Source organism: Lichenostomus cassidix, chromosome 3, assembly GCF_008360975.1.
Source record: "Lichenostomus cassidix isolate B80296 chromosome 3, HeHo_3.0, whole genome shotgun sequence".
Taxonomy (NCBI): Eukaryota; Metazoa; Chordata; class Aves; order Passeriformes; family Meliphagidae; genus Lichenostomus; species Lichenostomus cassidix.
Window position 1 is genome coordinate 68,598,257 of NC_139483.1, and position 24,473 is coordinate 68,622,729.

At 41.7% G+C, this 24,473-nt stretch overlaps 1 protein-coding gene across 7 annotated transcripts; it reads left to right on the plus strand.

Moving 5' to 3' along the window:
- The first annotated feature begins 524 nt into the window (after window positions 1-524).
- On the plus strand, window positions 525-21,287 carry BEND3 (BEN domain containing 3). Of its 7 annotated transcripts, none has more exons than XM_085056226.1 (4): window positions 525-653; window positions 10,143-10,187; window positions 10,636-10,856; window positions 15,713-21,287. In XM_085056226.1, the coding sequence occupies exons 2-4, from the start codon at window positions 10,154-10,156 to the stop codon at window positions 17,984-17,986; spliced, it is 2,529 nt and encodes an 842-aa protein (XP_084912352.1). In that variant the 5' UTR covers window positions 525-653; window positions 10,143-10,153; the 3' UTR covers window positions 17,987-21,287. The 7 variants fall into 7 exon arrangements, with proteins under 7 accessions (XP_084912352.1, XP_084912349.1, XP_084912350.1 ...); XM_085056223.1 differs by lacking the exon at window positions 525-653 and adding an exon at window positions 1,296-1,437; XM_085056224.1 differs by lacking the exon at window positions 525-653 and adding an exon at window positions 2,083-2,559.
- Window positions 21,288-24,473: the final 3,186 nt, after the last annotated feature.

The following is a 24,473-nucleotide window of genomic DNA, read 5'->3' on the forward strand; positions in this document are numbered from 1 at the left end:
AATTTCAGGGAAGATAAAATCTACAAGGATACTTAATTAAAAAAGAATGCGATGTCTGTTTTATAAATCACTGCTGCCATCTGCCCCCCAAACGCGGAGCATGGAAGCGGTCTTGTGTTAAACCAGCGTGGGAAAAACCTTGCGTCTGAATTAAACCAACTTACTGAAATAACTTTTTTTCTTTTCTTTTTTTTTCTTTTTCTTTTTCTTTTTTTTTTTTTTTTTTTAAGTACAGGCTTAAGCCTAACGCGGCACCAAACACCGGCGCTTCCTACTTGGCGCTAGGCACAGCAACCCGCGTTAAGGTCACATAAAGGCGGGCGGGCAGCGCTCCCACGGGTGCCGCCAGCTCCGGGCAGCGCCGGGGGCCGGAGCCTCCCGGGCCGGGCAGGGGCTGCGCGCGGGTGTCACAGCCCGTGTGCAAGGAGCCCTCGGCGCGTCCCCCGGCTCCGCCCGCAGCGCTGCCCCGGGGTGACCCGCGGGCACGCCGGCGTGGGGACGGATTTACGGGATCCACCGCCGGTGCGCCCGCGGTCTCGGGAACTGCCGGGCGGTCCCTCCGCCGGCCCGGCCGGAGCGCGGCGCGGCCTGGGGCTGACCGGGATCGCCCCGGTTTCACGGCAGCCCGGCGGCGGCGGGACGCGAGTGGGCGGGTGGGTGTCGGGAAGGCGCGCGGGGGATGCGGGACCGTGTGCCCGCGCGCGGCCACGTGCTCGCCGCCACCTGCCGTGGGCACGCGCCCCCTCCGCCGCCTCCCCCGCGCGCGCACGTGCGCGGCCCGCCGCCTGACTCTGCGGGGCACGCGGGCGCCGCGTCCACGCGAGACCGCGCGGAGCGGCCCGGCCGCGCAAAGGCCGGGGAGGGCGGCGGGGGGAAGCGCGTTTTCCATGCGGCGCCGGCCGCCGGCTGGGAGCGCGCCCCGTCCCCGGTCCCGTCACGCGGGGCCGCGTCCCTGAGTGGCGGCGGCCCCACGTGCGGGCGCGGGGTGTCGGGGAGGGCGTGTCGCGGGGCGGGCGCGCGGCCCCCCCTGCGGCGGGGCCTCTGCCCGCGCGGCACCGAGTGGGCGGCGGGGCGCGCGCGGAGCGGGGGCGGGGGCGCGCGGGGTCTCCAGTGGGAACCGCGCGCGTTCCCAGTGGCAGCGCCGGGGAGGGCGGGGGGTGGGGAGCAAGGGGAGGGGGGAGGAGCGGGCCGCTTTCCCCCCCACCCCCGCTCCCTCCCTCCCCTGCCCCTGCCCCGGGGCGGCGGGTGGCGCTGGCCGCGGCGGGTCGGGGCTCGGTGTCCTTGTGCGGAAATGACACACGGTCCCGTCACGTCACGCGAGAGCGCAGCGCGCGGACCCTCGCACACAAAGAGCGGGGGGGAAGCGCGGGCACCAGCGGCGGCCGCTCCAGCCGCCCCCGCCGCCCCGGGGCTCCCGTGGCCCCGCGCGGAGCAGAGGTAAGTCCCGCTGCCGCCGCCGGCGGGGACGGGCGCCGCTCCACGCACCCCACGGCGAGCGGGGAGCGCCGCCCCGGCGGGGGGGTGGGGGGGAGGAACGGGCGGGGGGGCGCGGGAGGCTCGGGTCCGGCCCCTCCCCCGGCCGCCCGCGGGCCGGGGCCGCGCTGCCGGGGCCGCGCGGGCGGGGGTCTCTTTGTTCGCCGCTCCGAACGGCGCCGCGGCGGCGCGGGTCGCGCGCGCCCGGCCCGGGTGCCTCCATCCGCGGGGCTGGGGGAGGGGGACGACGGGGAGCGGGGGGAGAGTGGAACGGTCACGCCGCCGTCACCTCCAGCCTCACCTTAACCCCATCCCCCCCCTCCCCCCGCGCGCCGGCCACATAGATCCGCCCGGGCAGGGTTCGGACCGGAAGCACCAACCGCCGCCGCCGCCTCGGGCTCGTGGGTCTGACCGCGGAAGCGGCCGCGGCCGCGCCGCGTGCGGGGCGCGCGGGGCGTCCCCCGCCGCAGCGCCCGCCCCCGGGCGGGGCCTCGCGCCGCCGCCGCGCGCGCCGCTCCCACGTGGCGGTCGCTCCGCCGGCCCTCGGTGTGCGCGGGGCAGCCGCGGCCGTGCGCGCCGCCGGGCACCGGCTGCCCCCTGCGCGGGCCCGCCCCGCCGCCGCCCCTGCGCTTCGGGGGCCACGCGCCCCGCGGGAACCGGGGTCAGGGTCCCGCCCGTCCTATCACACACGGCGGGAGGAGCGGCGGGCGCGTGGTTCCGCTGGAATTCGTGTCGGTCCTTGCCGGGTCGCGCTCTGAGGGGCCCGCTGAAGGGCACTGCGGGGGAACGGGCCGCCCTTGCCCCGATCGTCTCCCCCCAGGTCACCCGCGGCTTCCCCGGCCCCGATCGCTCGCTGCCTCCACCCAGGGCACCGCCCGGCGCCCCTGCCCCGATGATTGCCCACGTCCCTGCCCTGGTCGCCCGCTGCCTCTACCCTACTTTTGCCTGCGGTGTGTCCACATAGCCCTTGGTAAATAGAAGGGAACAAACTCTGAACCAGCAGAATGCGAGCCGGCGGCAGGCCAACAGCCATGTGACGGGTTCCACATAGCGTTGATGCAGTCCCAGAGTTTTTTTGGATTGAGTGTGAGTAGGGCTTGTCGCTGCCACCCATAAACACAGTGTTACGCTTGACCCTTGGGGCAGAGACATCCAAGCAGGGAAAGAAAAATCTTTTCCCTGCTTCCAATTTTAATGATTTACATCTCATAAAACAGATATTTGGCAATATATGCTGATACGTTTTCTTCTTCTGCTATATCAAACTCAGCATTGGACCACCTGAATTTTTATCTTTACCAAGTATTGCCATAGCTTAGGTAAGTTCAGTGGATAAAAATAAAGGAAAGTTGAATGCAGTTTGGAGGAGATTTTAAACTGCACAAAGTTCAGATGGAACAGTATTTTAAAATAAAAGCAGAGTGAGAGGGGAAAGAGGAAAGCAAAATGTTTTTAGTAGACCAGTGGAAAACACATGATTGAAGAGAAGACAAATTCATGCATTACTGCTGGAAATAAACCAGGTTAGTGTTTAGCTGACCCCTGCAAGATTAAATTGCTGTTTGGTAAAAGTACAGAGGACGGATTGAGAAAACTCCAGTTTTAGGCAAGTAGTGAGAAAACGGAAAAGAGTGATTTTATTTTTTTTTTTTTCAAATTTATTTAAACTGTATCTTCAAGTGTAACTAAAATGAAATATGAAAGACCCAAACTAAGAACATGCCCTCTTAAGTCCTACCGGAAAAATAGCCTTGTTGCAGGCTGGCTTCAGTGGAGACTGGAGGCTTCATGTCCTGCTCCACAGGGCAGCAAAAGAGGTTTTCAGATTATGTTAAGTATAGGGATTTCTATTGTCCATAAAGACTAATGCTTCCAACAAAATCTGCTGGTTCTTTAAAATCGTTTTGTAGTTTTAGAACTTGTTAATAATGTATTTGTAGTCAGAACACATTTGTAATGTTGGAATACTGTTTCCTATGGTATTTAATATTACAAGTGTCAGTGCAGGATATCAAGAACAAATTTTCTTGAAAAGTAACACTGCAGCACCCTACCACCTCAAAAAGGCTAGAACAGAAAGCATTTGCTTTTAGTGTTCATCTTCTACATGCATTTTGCTCTTCGTTCAGTTAACTGAGGCAACATTCGCATTTCACAGTTTCTTTAAGATGTGTGGTCAGTTTCAAAGTAGTTACCTGTTTGTTTGGTTGGGGGTTTTTTAGGTGGTTTCAGGTATCAGACTTTTTCAACCCTCTGGTTCTTCAAAATTCGTAAGGCCTTGTCAAAATTATGTAAAATTTAAAGTCAGATCACTGGCCCATAGATCTGAACAAAAGGCAAACATTGCCTCTAAGAAATACATTTTCTGGCTCAGTCTTGGATTGGTATTTATGTGAAATTCAGTTGAATTGAATTTGAGTTGCATTGTTTTTTACAAATTGAAGGAATCAAATGCACCCCGAGGATAATTGCAATATTGAAATTATTGAGCCCAGTGCTACAGCTAGGAAATAAAAGATGCAGATTACTTGGCTCCCAAAGCAGAACCCAGAACTCACAGTTCTCTAGATTTGCTTCTCAGCCCAGCAGGAGAGCTTTCCAAGAGACAGCCTGGAAAGCAGCATGCACCCTGAACAGGAGGCAGCTCCTGGGCAGCCTGAGTAGAGGGCACACGCCTCCAGTCCTTTTTGACTCTGGGACTGCAGGGCTGGGTGTTGAGAATCGTTGTTTCCTCTCATTATTTCCAACTGTTGTGTGGGAATCAGTCTTCTAAAACATCACGAGGGACAGAATTCCACACTGTTGCCAGGCGCTTCGCGCAGCCCTCTGCTCACCTGCTGTGTGGAACGGGACTGCTTCCACCTACCCACACTGGCTTCCAAGGCTCTGGGCTTCCCATGGGCTTTCTGTGGTTCACCCAGTGCATATTCTTATGAAATATGGGCAGAGACCCAGAGACAGGGAGCAGGACCTCAGACACCTGAGTGTTCAGAGAGATTAACTGATTAGTTATTGTCACTTGGCTGGGAATGAATATATGTACAATGGTTTAGATTGGCTCTGGGTAAACCACACTATAATTACATAGAGTAATACCATTGCAATTTTGTGATAAAGTCCTGTTACAGGATGGTATATGTAAGAGGAGGTGCTAATTTTGGCTGTTAAACTGCAGTTCATTGTACACATCTTGTAAAATTTAGCCAGTGTAATCTCCTTAAAAGAACAGCTTCTTTTTTTTGGTGTTCTTGTCATGTATTTACTAGGATAACTGTGCTTTAAGAAGTGTTGTATCTTTCACCACATGCTGAAAGCAAAGGAAATTGAGCAGCTTATTCCACACATGTTGTCAAACACATATTTAATGTTACTAGCACACTTGCATGTCTTAATATTTGACCAAAGTGTAAAGAACAGTTCACCCTTTCAGTATTCCACTCAAGTGGAATACTTTTCATTATGACCTGAGTTTTATTTATGAAGCAGTGTACCACCATGAGGCTTTAAAGGGAATAAATTTGGTACACAATATCTAAACCCCTGTGTTTTTAATAACATTCTTATAGTCCATAATGAAGAATTAAGAACATTCCTTCCAACCTACATGAAAAATCTAAAATACTTAGTGGGATGATATGCATCCAGGAAGCAACTTCTACACATTTACCATGCATTAGTGAACAGAACAGTACAATGTTATGCAAGCATTTAAATTACAAACAGCAACTTCTTTAAAACTGATAACCAGCGTTGTTGTTGTTGTTGTTATTATTATTAAGATAATGATTAATTTTCATTTATTACTACAATTAACAGGTGTGATGAAATCAGAATTGCTTTCCACATGCATCATGTGTACAGTGTTTTACTTTCCCTATGGTTTTCACACTTTTATTTTTTTTTTGTTTGTCTGAACATTAGATACAGGATTTCAAAGAGTACAGAGTTACTTCTTCAGTTACAAACAGCAGAACAGCAGTATTTTTTTCTGGTGCAGTTTTTTTTGTTTGTTGTTTAAGTCAGGATGTGAAAGTGATCAGTCAGGCTTTCTTCAAGAATGATTGCAAAGGCAGAGAACTGCCTTCCTCTTACGTTATCCACAGGATTTTTCTCTTTGCATTGTGCTTTTACAATGGTCAAAATCAAAAGAGAGGTTAGGAGAGCATCCTCCAAGGCCAACACATGAGTAATTGTTAGGTGATAAATAGGAGGAGGAGAATACACATTAGGGAAGATTTAACTTACAAATCAGTTAGAATTCAGTTTCATTTTATATATCAATAAGTAGGTACACTTTTATGCTACTTTTAAGAAGCAGTATGCATTATACTAGATGATACAACAATTAAATGCATTTCAAGTGTGAGTTGCAGTTTGTTCTCTTGTTCATACAATCTCTTGTACCCCAGTGCTTTAAATCCTTAAGGCTTCAGTGCATACATTGGGTAGGTGTTTTTTTGATAAATGGATTGCATTATTTGTTGTATGTGTGAAAGCAGTGTCAGGGTGGTAGTTGACACTAAATGCACAGAGAAACATTCCAAAACCTTTTTTTTTGGGTGTTCTTCCATGCTTTGGAACTCCTAGCATTGCGCTGTGCATTGAGCTTCCCTGTTAACCACAGGTAATACCATTTCAATATGGAATGTCATGACCAAAATGATACAACAATGCAGTTAAGTGTCATGATCTGGTACATTTTTGGAAGAGAGGCAGATGTCTAAGCTAGAGTAATGGAAGTAGGGAGTGTTAAGTCCCTTCATTGAACTGTCTTGTTCATTGCCTAGTCTGATGAGAAGGGAGAGCAGAATCTGTGGGAAGGGAATTTGACCAATAGTGACAGCCAAGGTGTGCCAGGACCCACCCCCTTCTTTTCCTGCTCCCTTGGATCTGGCTCTTGACGTAGCTGCTGTTTTAGGTGTTTGGTGTGTTTTGGAATTCTTCTTCCAGAGGATTCATCAGAAAACAGGATGTACTGCAGCATCTGTCTGGATCCCAGCAAGATAAAGCTGCCAAGGCTGGTTGCTCTGCCAGTCACAGTTGGAGGCGTGGGCTCCCAACTTCAGCACGGAGTGTTCACTCTTTCCTAGAACTTGCTAACAGCTGTCCTCTAGATAGCATTGAGTAATTATTAGGCTGAGGATGATAAGTATATTTATCTTACGTTTTGAAAAAATACATATAAGATTGAAATATGATTTATATATTCAACATGACAAGGAACAATGTGTTCCTTGTGTGTTTGCTTTACTGTATGGATTTTTTACTCAATTGCTTTTCACAGTATTTTGCCCCAAGATCTTTTAGGTCTTTTTCTACTCCAGTTCTGCTTATTCTCGCAATCTGGGCCAGAATGCTACCTCAAAACAGACTTTGACACTGCTATGTCTTTTAAAGAGAAAATGATTATTATTCATAAGTACTGATGCATGGCAAATAGTATTTTAAAGAATATGAAATGTTTTATCTTTAGTGGACTTGAACCAATCAACAAAATTACTGTTAATCTTACATATACAGGCATGCATGCATGGACATGCTCAGGAACAGATACAGACTTTCCCCCTTTCCATAAATCCTAATTTCCTATGGAAGCAATGATGCAATTGCTCTGTTGGTATCTCTTTGTTTGCTTGCTTGTCGCTTGTGGGTCCACTGTGACCCAAATTTGAAGCAAGATGGTGGAATAAGTAAGGTTTCATTACATGGTTGAACCAAGCCAGTGGTTTGCTGGTATGGGGAGAGATTTTAATTCTTCTATTCTATTCTATCCTAAACCTTGTGCATACTCCTGAGCTGGGCCCTTTACCTCTCTGAATTACAAGGAAAGTAACCCGGAAAAAAAAGAAGTGAGTTGTTTTCCAACAGTTTATCAGATGGACGGTTAAGGTGGGCACCCATGCTTGACCAAGGGAGCAGGTCAAACAGCAGGGGCTGGGAGGCAGGAAATCAAAGGGCCAATTGAATCCTGTCTCTTAACAGAAGCTCTTATATGTGCTTCATTTTCTCATAATACCAGAGTTCTTACAAACCTCACAAGGAAGACAGGAAACCAGATAAGGAAAGAGATTACTATCTAGGGCTCCCCAAAATGAAAAAAGTTGGAGCTCGTGGGGTTTTTTGGCACCAGAAAGCTCAGGTGTGGAGCACAGTCTTTCTTGGCCTCATTGGTTCTGACACTGGCTTGGACTGCTCACTTTTAATTGTATTCTGGCACTTTTCAAGTTAAAAAAAAATAAAAAATAACACTGTATTTCAAATTTGTAAAACAATGTTTTGACTCAGTGTTATTTGACCTGAATTCAGGGTAGCTTTGGTCTTCTTGATGTTGTTTCCTTCAGAAAGTTAACTGTTGCTTTGCTTTAGTTTTCACTTTTTTGCAATGTTAAAAGAGTGGCTCTTCAGATCCTCATTTATCTTCTCCTTTCAGTTTGATTTTATTCTCTGACAGGAATTCTTCTAAAACATTCTTCCTATCTGAATAGTAGTAATAGCAGGAATTAGAAAGAAAATACAATTCCATGTATCCTTTCCTAAATATTTTGTGTTGTTCCATCCACTGCCACCTTTTAGTCTTCTGGCTCTGTGTTTAACATTTTTTTACTGTTTTGCTCTGATACAGCCATCTGGGATTATCTGAAAAATCATTTTGATTTCCATTGTAGAATATTCTGTAGCAGTATTGGTAGATTTGCTTACTGTCACCTCAGGCCCTCACAAAAAGACTATGTGTCACACTCCTTGAGCACTGGCTTGTGTTGGTCTTGTACCACAGCCCTCAGAGCCAAGCCTGGTGCAGCATGGAAAAATGCAAGAAAGATCCAGACAGTGACTATCAATGTATCTGGGCTGTCAGGGCAAACTACAAACAGTTAGTACTGTGGGATTTTCTTAAGGTCCAGCAGAGCTTTTTGATGGTGCTGTAAGTAGTACACTGCTGTAGGATTTTTAATGAAGAGCTATAGTGGCTTTGTCTAAATTTATAAATACTGTTGACTTAGTAAGATCTGGAATTAACCCATACCAGTGCTTATCAGGTGGTTTAGAAGCTGGTGTGGGTTGCTTAGTTTTCACACTTTTATGTCTCTGGAGAATTTGCAAAAGTTTAAGTGACATGTTTATAGTACTGTTAAGCTGGCATAATTTATATATGGATCAGTTCATAAATGCAAGTCCTGAAATAGGGAATTATGGTGGGTAAAAGGAGTAGGTATCTGAGGGGTTTGTAGTAGCTGTGTCCAGCTGAGAGAGACTTATTTTTATACATGATGATGAAGACAATCTCATGTTATCCCCTTGAGGATGCCCTTTACAAGGCTGTATATAGGGTCCATGTGGAAGATCAGAACATCAAAGAGTATTTTGGCTTCAAGGGTGGCCCAGTATAAGCTGATTTCATAAATCTGTGCATCTTTTGTTTGGGTGCCGCCCATTGTAGTGCAATCATTCAAAATCTAATCCAGAATGGAACCTCACAGTTGCCATTACAGTCATCAAATTGCCTACTAATATAAATTCATATCTACACTGCATTCAAGTGTTTACAGGGTTTTTAAACAATATTTTGACATTAAAAAAAAAACATTATCATTCAGCATTATTCAGGAGAGAGGTACAGACTGTTTTTCTCTGCATAACAGATTCTCTGTCTGTTTCTCTCCCCATCTCTCTTTTTAATTTCATTATAATTCCCACTCCTGGGCTGTATGTACACTTGTGATTGACTCGTTTTATTGACTTGGCGCTTGTAAAGCAATAATATTCTGGGGCCAGGTAAACATAACGCTGCGTGGAGAGGAGCATGAGCAGAGCGTGACAGTTTGCCAGTCACCCGCTTACCAGCTGAGTGTCAGTTTGCAGCTGCGTGCCCTGTAAGGGTCAGTGGTATCTGATTAAGTTGTTTGCTTTGTAGATGTCCAAAGATTTTAGAATATCTTTTAGAAGCGTGTCCAGAGATCGATGTTTGCCCCCAGGTAACTTCCAAATTTAGTTTTCAAGTAAACAGCAAAACCAGCCGAGTTTTTAATGAGAAGCAACACTGAAATCATGCTACCGTGGTATATGTACATTTGGGTTTCCTTACAGAAACCACATTATTTAGAGGCTGACAGAAAAAGGACTTACTGTAGATCTATGTGCATTCTTCTGCTTGAACTGATGCAATCCCTATCAAAAGATCAGATTTTTAATAAAAACTTACTCCAGCATGTATGTTACAACATACGATGAATTTTCTTTCCATGATGACTTTGTGTCATCCACAAGGACAATATGAAAACAGTTGACTGTCAGAATAGTGATTTTGTACAGGATGAAGAGTTTTATACAGTTAACTTCCATTTATATACTGCCAAGACACTTTACAGAGAAGGTTGGAATGACTTTTACTTTTCTCCATACCAGAAAAAGACAGAGTTTTAAATACTTTCCTACCTGCTATATGTTACTGACAATATAGTTTGCATGTTGACAGGTCTATAGATGGCCATGAAGTTTACTGAAAATAGCTAGTTATTACAAACATAGAGACTGGAAAGACTGGAAGTTATCTGTGGGCTATTAGCTCACAGTCACTCTAGATGAAAAGTAATTACAAGAGAAGATACAGATATTTCCTGATTCCAGAAGATGCTGATATTTATTTTTTGTATTTTTGTTTTGTTCTTTAGTGAGATAGAAGATGAATTCAGCTGAAATCACTGATGATGATGAAGGTAAAATACTATACTTTGTGTAATTTTTGATCAGGCAAAAATGCTTTTTGATTTAAAGCCATTGTCACCTGATAAAGAATGCAGTTGGATCAAGACAAATTAGATTAATGTTTTTTAAAAAGTTATCTAAAATGCGGCATTATCTTTGTTAATCATTATTATTTCTGCTCTACATCCTTCCTTCCAATTCAAAAAAATCTTCCTCCTGTAACATTATTTGTTTATACTTCAGATTTTTCTTTGCAAAGAAACTGTCGTTTGCTGGAAAACTGAATGATTTTGACTTTGAGGTTCCCTCAACATACACTTACCACAGAAGTCATAAAAAAGAATTATGTTCTTCAAAATGTGTTTTCATAAAAAGAATCAAACCACAGAACATTGTAGTAAGGGTGTCATGGTTTTCTGGAGAGGGTGCTTTATCTTTCTAAACCTTCTCTTTTTCCAGTAAAAATTCCTAAAAAAAATGTGAAAGTAGAAACAGAAAATGAAGACGAAGCTCTAGACTGCTCAGTAACTTCCAGATCTGCAGAGAAACACTCACTGGATGGTGCAGTGACTTGCCTACAGGATTCCAGCAAACGGAAACAGACCTCTCTTGGCTGTGATGGGTCAGGAGGCCAGCAGGATGCCTTACCCAGCGTGAAGAAGAGACGCTTTACGCAAGAGGTGACTTCTCTATACATGACCCTGATTTTTTGGTTCATAATTCCTAGGCTGAATTCATTGCTGCTATAAGTAGAATGGAAGTCTTTTAACTAAGTTTGCATTGGTAATGAGTTTATTGCAAATGTGGCTGATCTTAAGCCAGTCTGTACACATGTCTGGATATTCTCTAAATAACATGGGAGTGATCATATTTATAAAATACAGTTATAGGTTAATTCATTTATGTGAATTATATTTTTGTTGTTCACCAGATAGCATAGGAAGGGGCAGTGATTTGAAGTAACTGGGCATGACTCTGATTGCAGTCCCTCTCACGTCACACTGTCCTTCAGCTGGATCCTCAGTGGTAGAATCAGGGCTGTAATTCTTTCTTTCTGTGACAAAGATTTAATGTTAGTGAGACCAGTATAAATTAGAGTATTATTTCAAGATAAAAATGCGAGGATGCAGAAGATTTCAGCCACATCAAGAGCAGAATGTATTACAACATGTGGTGTGGCATCCCAGCTGGGACAATCCAGGTGTTTTTCCAGCCAGTGAAGGAGATGCCCAGTCTCTTCTGTTATCCTGATCTAGTGTTTCACCTTTCTAGCAATGGCAGATTTTAATTAATCTCTGCTGAAACTGAACAAGTATCTTTTTGTCCTTGTTCTTTTCAGTAGAGAGAGCAGTGATCATCTGTTCCTAGAAAAATCTGCATGTGAGAAAATTCTTGTGATGTTGTCCACCCTCAGCCTTCCTTTCCGAGATTAAAATTCTCTTTTTTCAGCTCTTCTTCAGGAGTCACCTTATTTTTTTGTTGTTCTCTTTGAGAGTCCAGCATTGGATAGTCACATCTCTCCTGCCACCCTCTAGAGCAGTATAATGACCTCCTGTTTTTCCACACTCAGCACTTTATTAAAATAACCTAGATTCAAATTCATCCTCTTTTGAATAACTTCAGGCCCTGGGTTATATTTAGTTTGTGACCTATTCTAATGCACGTATCCTTTTCTGCTGTTCTGCTACCTAGCCAGTTAGTCCATGTTGTATTTGTACATTTCATGTCTCCTTTATAGCCATAGTTCTCCGTCTTTCTTTTTCTTGACTATCATCTCTCTGATTTCTTAGGGCTGTTTTTTTCCCCTGAATGCCTGTGGTAGGTAGGTTTTAATCTTATTACACGGTTTCTTTCTTTTCCTTTCTCTTTTTCTTTTTACAATTGTTTTCCTTACATTCAGATTTTTAAAAGAGCTTTATAATGGTCTCTGAACTGTGCTTGCTTTGCATTTTCCTGTTTGCCATTAATAAATTTTTAAATTTCATTTAAAATTAATTATAACTTTGGATTTATAATATCAGAAATTGACCCTGTAATAATGATGAAAATTCATTCTTGGCTGACCCCAATGAATCAGCATGTTTAGTTAAATAACCAACCAGAAATAGTCCTCAATCTTAACAGCATTTTTTAAGTTAATTACTTTTCTAGTACCAATATTTTGTTTTAATTGATGACTTCATTAACTATTTCAATTTAAACAGTGGAAAAATCTTCATTATTTTAAAGAATGCTGTGTTTGTAGTATATTTTTACTGCACGTCACATAGGCATTTATCTATGGTATAAACAGAGCTGTACTTCTTTTACTAAATGACTAAATTAATTTTTATCTGAAGACTTCACTTTTTTTTTTTAAATTCTGAATGCCACATCATTGGAAATTAATTTTCCCTGATTTTCTCTAAAAAACAAAATGTAGATTGTGAGTTTCAAAAATTTATGCACAAGGCTTTTCCATGTTCTCATGTGTTTGATAGAATCTTTCTATGTTTCTTACTCATGTATTTTTATTCTTTACTCCTATGCTGGAATATTATGTGCTGTATTCTTACAGATATTTAAAGTTTGTTTATTAAGCATAACAGAGGTCATAAATGCTGGACTCGAGCACTGAACAGAACAATAAATAAGCAACTTTTGAAACTTGGCTTAGGATTCCAAGAGAGAATGTGAAAGACTATTTCACAATTTCTTGTATTGGTTGATGTTTTCCAAAATACTGCATTTTGCAAATGTTCATAAAATGTTTAGAACATAAGATCTTACTGTGCAATTGTAGTATCAAAAGTAGCACTGTCTTATGTACATTGAATCTCATAGAACAATACCTTTGCTTTTTTATAGTACATTAGAACTTATAATCTTCAATGGGTACACTATTATCTGAAATTCATGGATGTTTAAAGATCAGTGTTACAGAAAACTAACTCATTTAATTGGAGAATTTACAAAAAGCCATGTATTTATGGTGTGGATAGTGCTGTTCCCAGATGGAAACTATAGACATGATAATTCAAAGCAGAAGAAAAGAAGAATGCATCTGAACTAAAAAATCCTTAAGTACAGGCCCAAATGTTTTGTCATCTGCTAGTAGAACACTGGCTGTGTGCTTCTAAAGTGTAAATATTCTGAAATGCAAATCCATCCCACAGCCAGATCTGACCACTGGGAGCTGCATTAGTGAATACAGTTCAGCTGCCATCATAGCAAAGATCTGCTGTAGTTCTTAGCATGAGCTCCAGAGCACCTGTCCAAAACTGAGACTGCAAACTTTGATGATCTTACTGTCAAAATCATGAATTTACTGTCAAAATCATGAATTAATGTTCTTTAATGCACATTCTGATATTGATTTGCCCTGACATTGTGTGTGAGGTGTGTATTAACAGAAGTTACCCTCATATTGCCGAGTTTTATTATATAATTAATTAGGGAAAATAAACAGCAGGAGGTCAAATGAGAACTGACAGATACCTGGTGGCCTGGTGGCAAGCTGTTTAGTAGCAAGGTATTTTAGTAGTAGAGAAGGAATTAAAAGAGTCATATGCTGTTTCTGAAGGAATATTTGGTATATTCTCAGTTAACAGGAATGTTAATGAAAGAGCTGCTTAGGTGGTAGGTCTCAACTGTTTGTGTAAAAAATATTTTGTTTTGTTCTTTTGATCAAAAATAGTAAAAAGCTTTGTAATTCAGTTTGGGTGTCTGACTGGGGAGCAGTGCTGTGCTTATTGTCAGTGGAGATTTTTATGGCCTGCTTTCAGGTGATGTGTATTTGGCAGAGCTCTGTTCCCACCTGGAGCTACCTCTGTTTCTCCACTGACAAGTACAGGTGGTGTATGATGACTTCAGTGCCAGCCTAGGAGCCTGCAGTTAGATGGGGGCAATGTGGATCTCAGTCTCCTCGCAGTTCAGTCGGTATTCTGCCTTTACTGTGAGCGGGACTGGAGTGGGACAGTCTTCTAAATGGGACCTGGAAGTCAGGTGTCCTAGGCACCACCACAGCCAGGGATTCTGCACACTGTGAAATACATCATCTTTGCGTTAGGTTTTCTTATGATCATCTCTTCACACAGCTTTGGATGTGCGAACACGAGGTTTCATATGTAGGGTAATATGATGTGAGTGAGAGCAGAACTTGGAAATAGCTTCAATTTAATGGAGTGCTGGTTTCTAAACTTGGAGTGGGAACCGGCTTGTTCTTTCTGTGTCTCTTTTGAGTACATTGCATTAGAAATTAAAAAATAATTAGATTCAGTTTGTCACTGCTATAAGCAGATGCCAAGTGTGAGTACACATAGGGACCACATTGATTTCGTGATTTCTGTTTCTTAAGAAGAAAAAAAGTTCCTGACTGTAGGACATAATGGGGTCTTCACTAGAATTTCGAGTTTCTTGTGGCTCTCAGCTCAGGCCTGAAGTCTGTGTTTCATTTGCTTTAATACTTGAATGCAAATCCTGTAGTTTTTTATCTAATTAATGTTCTGTAGAACAAGCCAAGGAATATGTTTCAGTATAGAAACATTTACAAATCTGGGAGTGCTTCCTCATGTTTAAATACTGTATGTTGGATTTTGATTCTGTTGTATCTGCTTAACTTCTAAGAATTATTTGCAATATCCACGTGTTTGCAAAAAAGACCCCAAATCATCCAAGCCCTGCATATTTGCTGTGAGGTGATGAAAATGCTTGGTTCCAATTTCAAGCAATGAGGAATAATTACAAATAATTGAGAACACTAGGTCCTTAAGAATTAATTTGTGGTTTTATATAAATAATTTAGGAAATTAGAAACCCATGAGTCTAAACTTCCTTGCCTTTCAGAAATAAAGAAATCTTCTGCTAGGCTTCCTTTTTAAAAATATAACACCACAGTACTTTCCACTTCATTTTTGAGTTTTTATCATTTAAATATAATTCCTTTTAAAAATAAAGTAATTTCTAGGATTTGTTTAGGAGTTGTGCACCATTACAAAGATTTTTTTGAAAACCTGTATATGAACCTTTCATATCAGAAAAAAAGAGAATAAGCATAATTTTTGTGTTTTATAACCTTTGTGACATTTTCAAAAGCTAACCTAAAGAGAGTGCTGGAATGTTAAATGCAGTTGTTGGAGGCAGCGGCAAGGTCACAGGACTAGGAGTCAGAAAATCTAGATGCTATTCTTGGCTCTCTTGCTGACTTGTTGCCACCCAAATTCTCTACAGCCCAAGGTCCTCATATGCAAGGTGAAGCCTAATGATATTTAATTTGGGGGAGTAATTAGAGCTCTGTGGGTAGAGAATTATTATTACGTTTTTATTCCATGGAGAAAGCCATGAGCCAAAAGAAAGGAAAATAAAAGGGAAACCTAAATAATACTTTACTGTATTTCTATTTTTCCTAGTGAATTTATTAATTTTTATTGTTTAACACAAGTGCCCTGGAGAAAATTTGACTTTATGTATTTATGTATCAATGCCTGCTTAAGTGGCACATATTTATAGCTAATATCTTTAAGGCAGTCTTACTAATTCAGTGTTTATTCATTTGAAGGGCTCCCTTTCTAACATGAGGAACAGAGATGCTGGCTCACCCACTCAGGTAAATGCAGAGCAGCCGAACAAGAACAAGAATTCTAATGTAGCATGGCTCTGTGAAGAAGAATCCTTCAGTGACATAATCACTCCATCTTATAAAAAACCTCTCTATGGCATCTCACACAAAATCACAGAGAAGAAGAACCCACCAGGAACAGAGCAGTTTGCTTCTTACGAGTTGTTTGAAAAAATCAACCCCAGCAGTCCCTCTCAAATTCGAACTTTGAATGACCAGCGCAAAAGAGACTCGGCCACAGCCATTGCAGTAGCAGCAGCCACAGCAGATTCAGAATCAAATATATATTCCTTGATACAGAAAATGTTTTACACGCTGAACACCCTCAATACCAACATGACTCAGCTTCACAGTAAAGTTGACCTGTTGTCTCTGGAGGTTAGCAGAATTAAAAAGCAAGTCAGTCCAGCAGAGTCTGTCGCAGATTTCAAGCCTCCCCCGGAGTACCAGCTGACTTCTACGGAACTCAAACAAATCATGGATCAAAGCACGTCAGGCGGAGACCTGGCTTGCCGGCTACTCGTGCAGCTCTTCCCAGAGCTCTTCAGTGACGATGAGTTCGGCAGGAGCTGCAGTGCATGTGGCTTTCTCAACAAAAGGAAACTTGAATCTCTTCATCTGCAGCTTATTCGTAACTACGTGGAAGTTTGTTATCCTTCTGTGAAGAATACAGCTGTGTGGCAGTTGGAGTGTTTGCCTCAAGTCAATGATTTTTTCAATAGATTTTGGGCTCAAAGGGAAATGGAAAACAGTCAGCAGAATGTGCAATCATCCAGTTTTTATGAGACTGAGCAGGTTGAATCCTCTCATTTTATGGAGGATAAAGAGCAGGATGAAGCTTTGTCTTTGGACAGGAGTAATGTCATTGCCTCAGATTACATGCTGGATGCTCAGGATCTCAATGAATTTTTAGATGAAGCTTCTTCACCAGGGGAATTTTCTGTTTTTTTGTTACACAGACTGTTTCCAGAACTTTTTGACCACAGAAAATTAGCTGAAAGGTACAGCTGCTTTGGAGACTCTGGAAAACAACTGCTGGATCCTCATCGGCTTCAAATAATCCGTAGGTACACTGAAATTTACTTCCCAGATGTGCAGGAAGAAGAAGCCTGGTTGCAGCAGTGTGTTCAGCGAATAAATGATGAGCTTGAAAGTACGTATATGGATGGAAGTGAATGTGACCAGATGAGAGATGACTGTTACGATTCTTCTAGTTTACCAGATGATGTGTCAATCATAAAAGTGGAAGACAGTTTTGAATATGAAAAACCTGGCAGACGGTCAAAAAAAATTTGGCTTGTACCCATAGATTTTGACAAACTTGACTTTCCCCCTCCTGATTTTGATGTCCCTGTCCCAGATTACCTGTTGAACAAAGAACAGATTAAAAGCATATATGAAAGCAGTCTTTCCATAGGCAACTTTGCCTCTCGATTGCTTGTTCTCTTATTTCCTGAACTATTCACTCACGAAAACTTGCGGAAGCAATACAACTGTAGCGGATCTTTAGGCAAGAAACAACTCGACCCCACTAGAATTAAATTAATTCGACATTATGTGCAGATACTGTACCCCAGAGCAAAGAATGACAGAGTGTGGACGTTGGAGTTTGTTGGGAAGCTCGATGAGAGGTGTCGACGAAGAGACACAGAGCAAAGGCGCTCATACCAACAGCAACGGAAAATCCACGTGCCAGGGCCTGACAGGAGGGAATTTCTCACCTATGCAATAAACCCTGAGAGGTTTCGGGAAGAATTTGAAGGGCCGCCACTGCCACCGGAAAGAAGTAGCAAGGATTTTTGCAAGATACCACTCGATGAACTTGTTGTACCTAATCCAGACTTCCCTGTGCCTTCTCTGTATTTGCTGTCTGATAAGGAGATAAGAGAGATAGTGCAGCAGAGCCTGTCAGTCGGCAACTTTGCTGCCAGGCTTCTCGTAAGACTTTTTCCTGAACTCTTTACTCCGGAGAATCTGAGGCTGCAATACAACCATTCAGGTGCTTGTAATAAAAAACAGCTTGATCCCATCAGACTGAGACTGATCCGTCATTATGTGGAGGCAGTTTATCCTGTGGAGAAAATGGAAGAAGTGTGGCATTATGAATGTATACCGAGCATCGATGAAAGATGCCGGCGTCCTAACAGAAAAAAGTGTGATATACTAAAAAAAGCAAAGAAAGCAAAAAAAGTGACAGGCTCTTTAAACTGCTAAGACTTTGACCACTAAATTATTGTCAAGAGTATGCTTTGGTTTAGACTGAAGGGCCTGTCAGGAGCTGAGGGTTCTCAGCACCTGGGACAGTCAGGCACTAAATTTGTTGCGTTTCAGTGTGTGTGTTGCAGCTCTGTTGGCACTGCAGCAGTGGGAAGTGGCTGACTACATTTGTACATGGGTAAAGACCATCAGTGACAGCTATCAATGACTCACTAAGAGCATGATATTCACTGGTGCAAATACGTATATTGAAACTATAACTCCACTCCCCATTTCTGCATCTTCCTTTTCTATCACTTTCTAATAATAATTTTTTTTAATGGTTGTGCTCAAGGGCAGTTTTTCATGATACCGTTATAAACAGTATTTTTAATTAATTCGGATTTTGAAATGTGTAGACTAAGTTTAATTTAAATTTGAAAGTGCCATTTTCATTGGAAATCATTGGAATATTACTTTGTTTCTACAGTAACTGCAGCTTCACACTTGTTTTGTTCTTTGATATTGAGGTACTGAAAGTAATAACACTGTGTCAAAGAGTGGGTCAGAATGGTGTCATTTGCATTTTTGACTGTTACGTTGGTTTTGTTTCTAAAATCAAGAATTAACTGTTGAAGAATTGAGACATGAGCATAGACACCGTGTGAATGTTTTGGTTTTTTTTTTTATTGACACCAAAAGCTTGATCCTGCCCCTGTGAGTTCTGTTACTGTTTTGTCCAGTGTAACTGCTGGAGTGACCGAGGATTGCTCGTCTGAGTAAAGCCAGCAGAACAGACCCAAGCCTATACCCATGGAATGTCTTCCCATCACCTGCTTGCTTGCCACCCCGTTTGTAAAATAGCAAAAGCAACAGCAACAACAAAAAGACCTGAAACAAGAACTTAGAAAAAATTTAACCTTACTTTCTATCAAAATCATGATTCCAAAGGTTTCCAGTGTTGATACTGAATTGCATATATAAAAAGTACATGCAAAGATTGGTTTTGTGATGAAATCCAGTGTTTCAGGGTCCCAGCATATGAGCTGTGGTAATGTAACTCATTTTTTCCATGAATGCAGCAGCACCTGGATGGATATTTTGGGTGTAGGGATGCTGAATTCCCTCACTTTGCCAAATTGTTTTAGTGTAATTAGTAGCTATTTGGAGACATAACTGTGTATGTATAACTTAGGTTTGTATGGTCAAGTTTGCATCATTAATATGTTCAAGTGTAACAAAGACCACCCAGAACCCAATATGAGTTTGCTGTATGACTTGTCACTGGAGATTGCTGCTTTAAAACTAGTTTTTCTTTTTTTCTTTTAATTTTAATACTGATAGAAATGGTGAGAGAGAGTCAAACATCGATTCTTAAGACAGTGGTTGCTTACAGAGCATCGCTGGAACACCTTGGAGCAATTGTTGATGTTCTCTGTGGTCCTTTTCTGTTGTTTACTTAGATGGGTCATAGCAAATTTTAAGTCAGTTCCAGTGTAATTTTCTATTTTAGCATTTGTAAGAAAGTACAAAATATTTGATATTTTTACTTCAGGTTTTTAGAATTTATTGTTCTTAGACTCATATGGATCCCTTTAATGGGATTTTCCTGATGGCAAGAACTAGTAAAAGTATTGTGTTAAACTGGGAGTAAATCATAGATAGTAGCATTTGCTCATTTTGCCCATATGCTAGAAACATTCTCAAAGAATGTATGAAGGAAGTAATGAATGTACTAAATAACACACTGATACTGTTTTTATCCCTTTAAATGTTTCCTGTTGGTTTAAGTAATAGCAGACCATACTCAAAATGGATATCAGAGCAAATATGGCTGTAATAAATTGAAATAATTTTACCAAAGATAAAGAACTGATACCACAATGTCTGCATCTGTTCATTTTAGTGCATAAATTTATCAGATTGAATGTATCAGAAACCAAGACACTCTTGTCATTGTATGCTACCTAGAAACTCTGTGAAATTTTTTTACATGCACTTTTATGGCATATATAAAATAACAGAAGATATTGACAGCTGTTTAATTTGTGGTTGCAAATGGCTGGCCAAAAGGTAAGAAATACAATTTTATTTTCTTAATGTAATTCGTTTTACCATTTAGTGATGTCAAAGCTCCCATAAGAATTCAATATATATTAAACTTTTTTGCAAGGGATAGATGTTACTAGCTAGCATGCAAGTTTGAGACATACTGGCTTTTACTGTAGATGTTGATATTACGTAAAAAAATCAGTCAGTTCATACTATCTTAAAAGTAGTGATAAAAAAAGTTGGACAACTTTGACCATAAAAATGATAATTTTTGAAAGTGGGTATAAAAATACTTTCGTTGTATTTTTTCCTCTTATTGCTGTGTACATTCCTTTTGTCCCACTCTTCACAACCCTTTCATGATTCATTTGATTGTATGATTTATAACTCAATATCAGGAAAATACGGACATATAAGTAGTGGCATAGTTCACTACCAAAAGCTCTTGCAGTGCATCTGAAGTACAGCCACTTCTTCCAGCTGGTCAGTCTTGTAAATAAATTAAAGGTATATTATTTTCATACAAGAGGAATGTTGTCTGCTGATTGTTTGGGTACAAGCAGGATTTTTTCCCCGTAAAGTCAGTTACTAAGATCTGAGATAACCTTAGGTAGCTGGACAAATGCATAAAGGAAAACACCCCAGTTTGCTGCAGCCGTTTAAAAAGATTTTTCTGTCGTGCTAACGTCTTCTCTTTAAAAGAATAAACTTAGAATTTTGAAAGTGAGACTGTGATAGGAGGGTTGCTCCATATTGAAGGTTTGGGCACATCTGTAGCCATGCACACTGACTTCCTATGGATAAGCATTACTTTCTACCTACCCTGTTAAAGTGGGTATCAAGTGTCTCTGTCTACTTCTTACAGTTTAAATATATCAGCTTTCAATAAGTATTGAATAGCCCATTTCTAAACATTCTAAAAAAACAGTGTAGTATATATCATAATTCATTATTTTTGCATCTTATGCATTTTCTACTACTTAAACAGGTATTTGGAAGCTCTGTAAAAAATATAAAACATCACATCAATAGGGAGGTGAAGTATGCATCAATTTATTGCCTGTTAACTGTATTCAGGTGACAGAATCAACAAATGTATGGGCAAATGAGAAAAATCTTTACTCGAAATCACTTTGTTATGCTGATGCAGTACAGCCTACAGTGTTTCATGTTCTAAGAAATGTTTGTGACTTTTTTATTATCTTCAAAATGCAAATAATTTATTTCTAGGTACATTTTTAAAAATCTGTCATTTGTCTCTTTTCAATTATTGTTTGATGTTCATGTTACAGCAGTGAGAAACAGAATTGTGTGCTTAATGCTCTACAAAGGCACACCAGGTCTAATTTCATGCTGGAAGGGGCTTACATGAATTCTACATCCCCAAGAAGCCCAGAAAATAATGTGCAGGTTTTATTTATAATTTATTTTAATTCCGATTTTGTTTTGCTGATTAAAGGGATGTGGAACAGCTGGAAAATTCAATGTCTTAAGCTTGCCTTGAGGACAGGGCATAAATTGACAAGTGTTCTTACTTATAAAAGTACATTTTGGTTGATTGCACTTAAAATTTATGGAAGAACAAGTGTGGCACATTTTTCTGAGTAAATGAAACAAACTCCCTCACTGTCATTGCCAGCATTTCTTTACTGCCTTGGTTTGACTTTCTGGTTTTTGGGTTTTTTCCCCTTATTACTGCAATTCAGCACCAATGGAGTTACAGATTTTCCCTCAGATATATTCTGAAAGTATCTCTCTTAATGTGCCTGAAGTTGATAAGAATGAATAGATGAAGTTATGGTTTCATTTCCTCGTAATTCTCTCTTAAAATTGACTTTGCTAGGAAAGGCAGAGCAAGCAAGAAACACGCAGTTATTTGTCTTCATCCTTTCCTACCTACTTATTTTTGTCCTAGTAAATGTTAAAACAGGTAAACTTCTGGTGGTGATAGTGATTTCAAAATCCTTATTTTGCCTTAAAATTCATTCACCTTCTCAGTGGTCGTGATGGTCCTAATTTCTTACAGAAGTGTCTCACAGAATACATAATACCTGTACATAATTTGTCACAGCTCAAATAAATCCTGTTCTGAGAGGTTATCTCCTGCTGCAGTGCTGGCTGAAGGAGCTGCCCTGGCTTAGCCAGTTCCAGTGCTGGCAGCAGATGACTCCTAACAAAACCAAACCTTCATCACATTCACATTTTCCCTGTACTTCATCAGACTGGCAGGAGATTAGCCCTTACACTGCATTATTTTTATTCACCGTATTCCTTTTCATTTTTGTTATTTTCTGGATGCTGTCATTTCTAGCTAATGGCCATGAAAGCCTGTGACATGAGCAGACCACTTGCTTACTACATTTCCTGGTCTGTTCCATCATGAGACTGTGGTCCCCACTGATCATTTTTCTTTGATTAACAATTCACAAGGAAGAACTTTGATCCCCATGATTTGGTAGCTGACTAGTGGCAGATTCTCTGTTTTGGGAAGATCCTTACAATTTTTGTTTGATCACTTCTTACTACTTTGCCATATCATCTGACCACACTACACTATGTTATCAATGGACTCCATCACCTTAAATTCATGGCTGATGAAGGGAATTTGGTTGATTCCCAGATAAGTTCATGTGTGCTTTACATGCCCCCTGAAGGTCCAGCAAAAACTGGATGTGACATACCTGTTCCTACACCTCCCAGAACACATGCCGCCCCTGTTTACCCTTCTTTGGGTCACAGTTTTAGCTCACATGATGTTTAAAGGCTGCAGAAACAAGTGCAACCTGCTTAGCAGTGTCTGACCCCAATAAAAAGGTCTGATCAATAGAGAAGCTTATCCAGGACAGATCAATGTAGCCAAGCAGAACAGCTACTCACCTTCCTGCTGTCATAGTTTTCCTCTGAGATCACCCTGCCTTGTGACTGAAGCTTTCTATTTTGAAGCACATGCATACAGTTCCCTCTCCAGCCGTTTCAATCCTGAAACCACGGAGGGCTGTCTCACGCATCACAAGACTCCTTAGGAAATCTGACTTTCTTTTCCTTTGCTCATACCTCTAGTGGATCAACACTTTAAACCTGTGAAAGCCTGCTTCTACCTTCCACTGTCAGTGAGGTTTTGGTGGCAGTCACAGAATCACAGAATGGTTTGAACTGGATGTGACCTTTAAAAATGATCTAGTCCCAACTCCCTGCTGTGGGCAGAGATACCTTCCACCAAACCAGGTTGCCAGAAATCCCATCCAACCTGGCCTTGAAGGGATGGGGAATCCACAATTTCTTTGGACAACTTGTTTCAGTCTCACCACCTTCAACATGTTAAAAAAAAAAAGTCAATACAGTTACACATGCATCTTCAAACATCTACACAATCAGAAAAGAACCCTAAATCAAACAAAACAAAATGAAAAACCAGAAAACAACCAAACTAAAAAAAAACTCCAACAAAACAAACCAACAAAACCAAAACAGCACACATTTTAGCTATGCCTGAAGAAAGCAAGAAATTATTTTAAATCCTTCACTCAGCAGCCATCACTTCGAGGCTATGGAGAGGTACACCCTGCTTAAACACAGCTGTTGAGTAGCTGTTGGCATGAAAGAAAAAGTATCCTGGAATATGTTCCTGCTGCCTCTTCAGGGCTGCTTTTGTCCTGGGGTCTCCAGACTAGGTTGGGAGCAGACCCAGACTGGATGAACAGTAGCTACCTGCTCCTAGTGGCCAGCTTTCCTGCAGACACACACCTGTGTGTGGCTGTCTAAACATACATGAATAATAAGAAATCTGTATGCTTCACAGTTCATCCAACGAGTTGTGTTGGAAGAAGCACATGTTTAACATCACCAGTGCAAGTGGTTATTCCTGAGATGCTTGTCCTAAGTGACAGAATTTTCGTGTAGTAATACAGACGTGAGCTTCTCATCCCAGTATCGTCTGACCTTTACTCAGCTCTTTACACCACCTAAGTATTAAATATCCATCTAAATACCACAATGAAATTAGTACATGACAATCTGAGATTTCATCTTCCTCTGCGTGGTTAGTTAACTGCTAAAAATCAGCAGTACTACACACAGCTCCTCACTGATCTGATTTCTCCATGTGAGCAGAGTATCACTGCCATGATTCACTCATAACTTCCTGACACACCTGGTGAGACTAGCCTGGCTGAACAGAGAGCTCTGTCTGGAACTCAGGAAAAAAAGGAGAGTTTATGACCTCTGGAAGAAGCAGTAGGCAACTCAGGAGGACTACAGGAATGTTCTGAGGTTATGCAGAGAGAAAAGTGGAAGAAACTAGAACTTAGTCTGGCTACTGTCATGAAATATATTAAAAAAATGTTTCTATAAATACATTAGCAACAAAAGGTTGGGTAAGAACAATCTGCATTATTTATTGGATGGTGCAGCAGGAAATGCAGTGACAAAGACGGCTGAGGTACTTAATGCCTTC

What these genes read in the sequence shown, in the direction of transcription:
- BEND3 (XM_085056226.1), top strand. Translation starts at nt 10,154, where the DNA reads ATGAATTCAGCTGAAATCACTGATGATGATGAAG. An exon ending in AATCACTGATGATGATGAAG is followed by an intron (nt 10,188 to 10,635) that starts GTAAAATACTAT and finishes CTCTTTTTCCAG; the next exon opens with TAAAAATTCCTAAAAAAAAT. An exon ending in AGAGACGCTTTACGCAAGAG is followed by an intron (nt 10,857 to 15,712) that starts GTGACTTCTCTA and finishes ATTCATTTGAAG; the next exon opens with GGCTCCCTTTCTAACATGAG.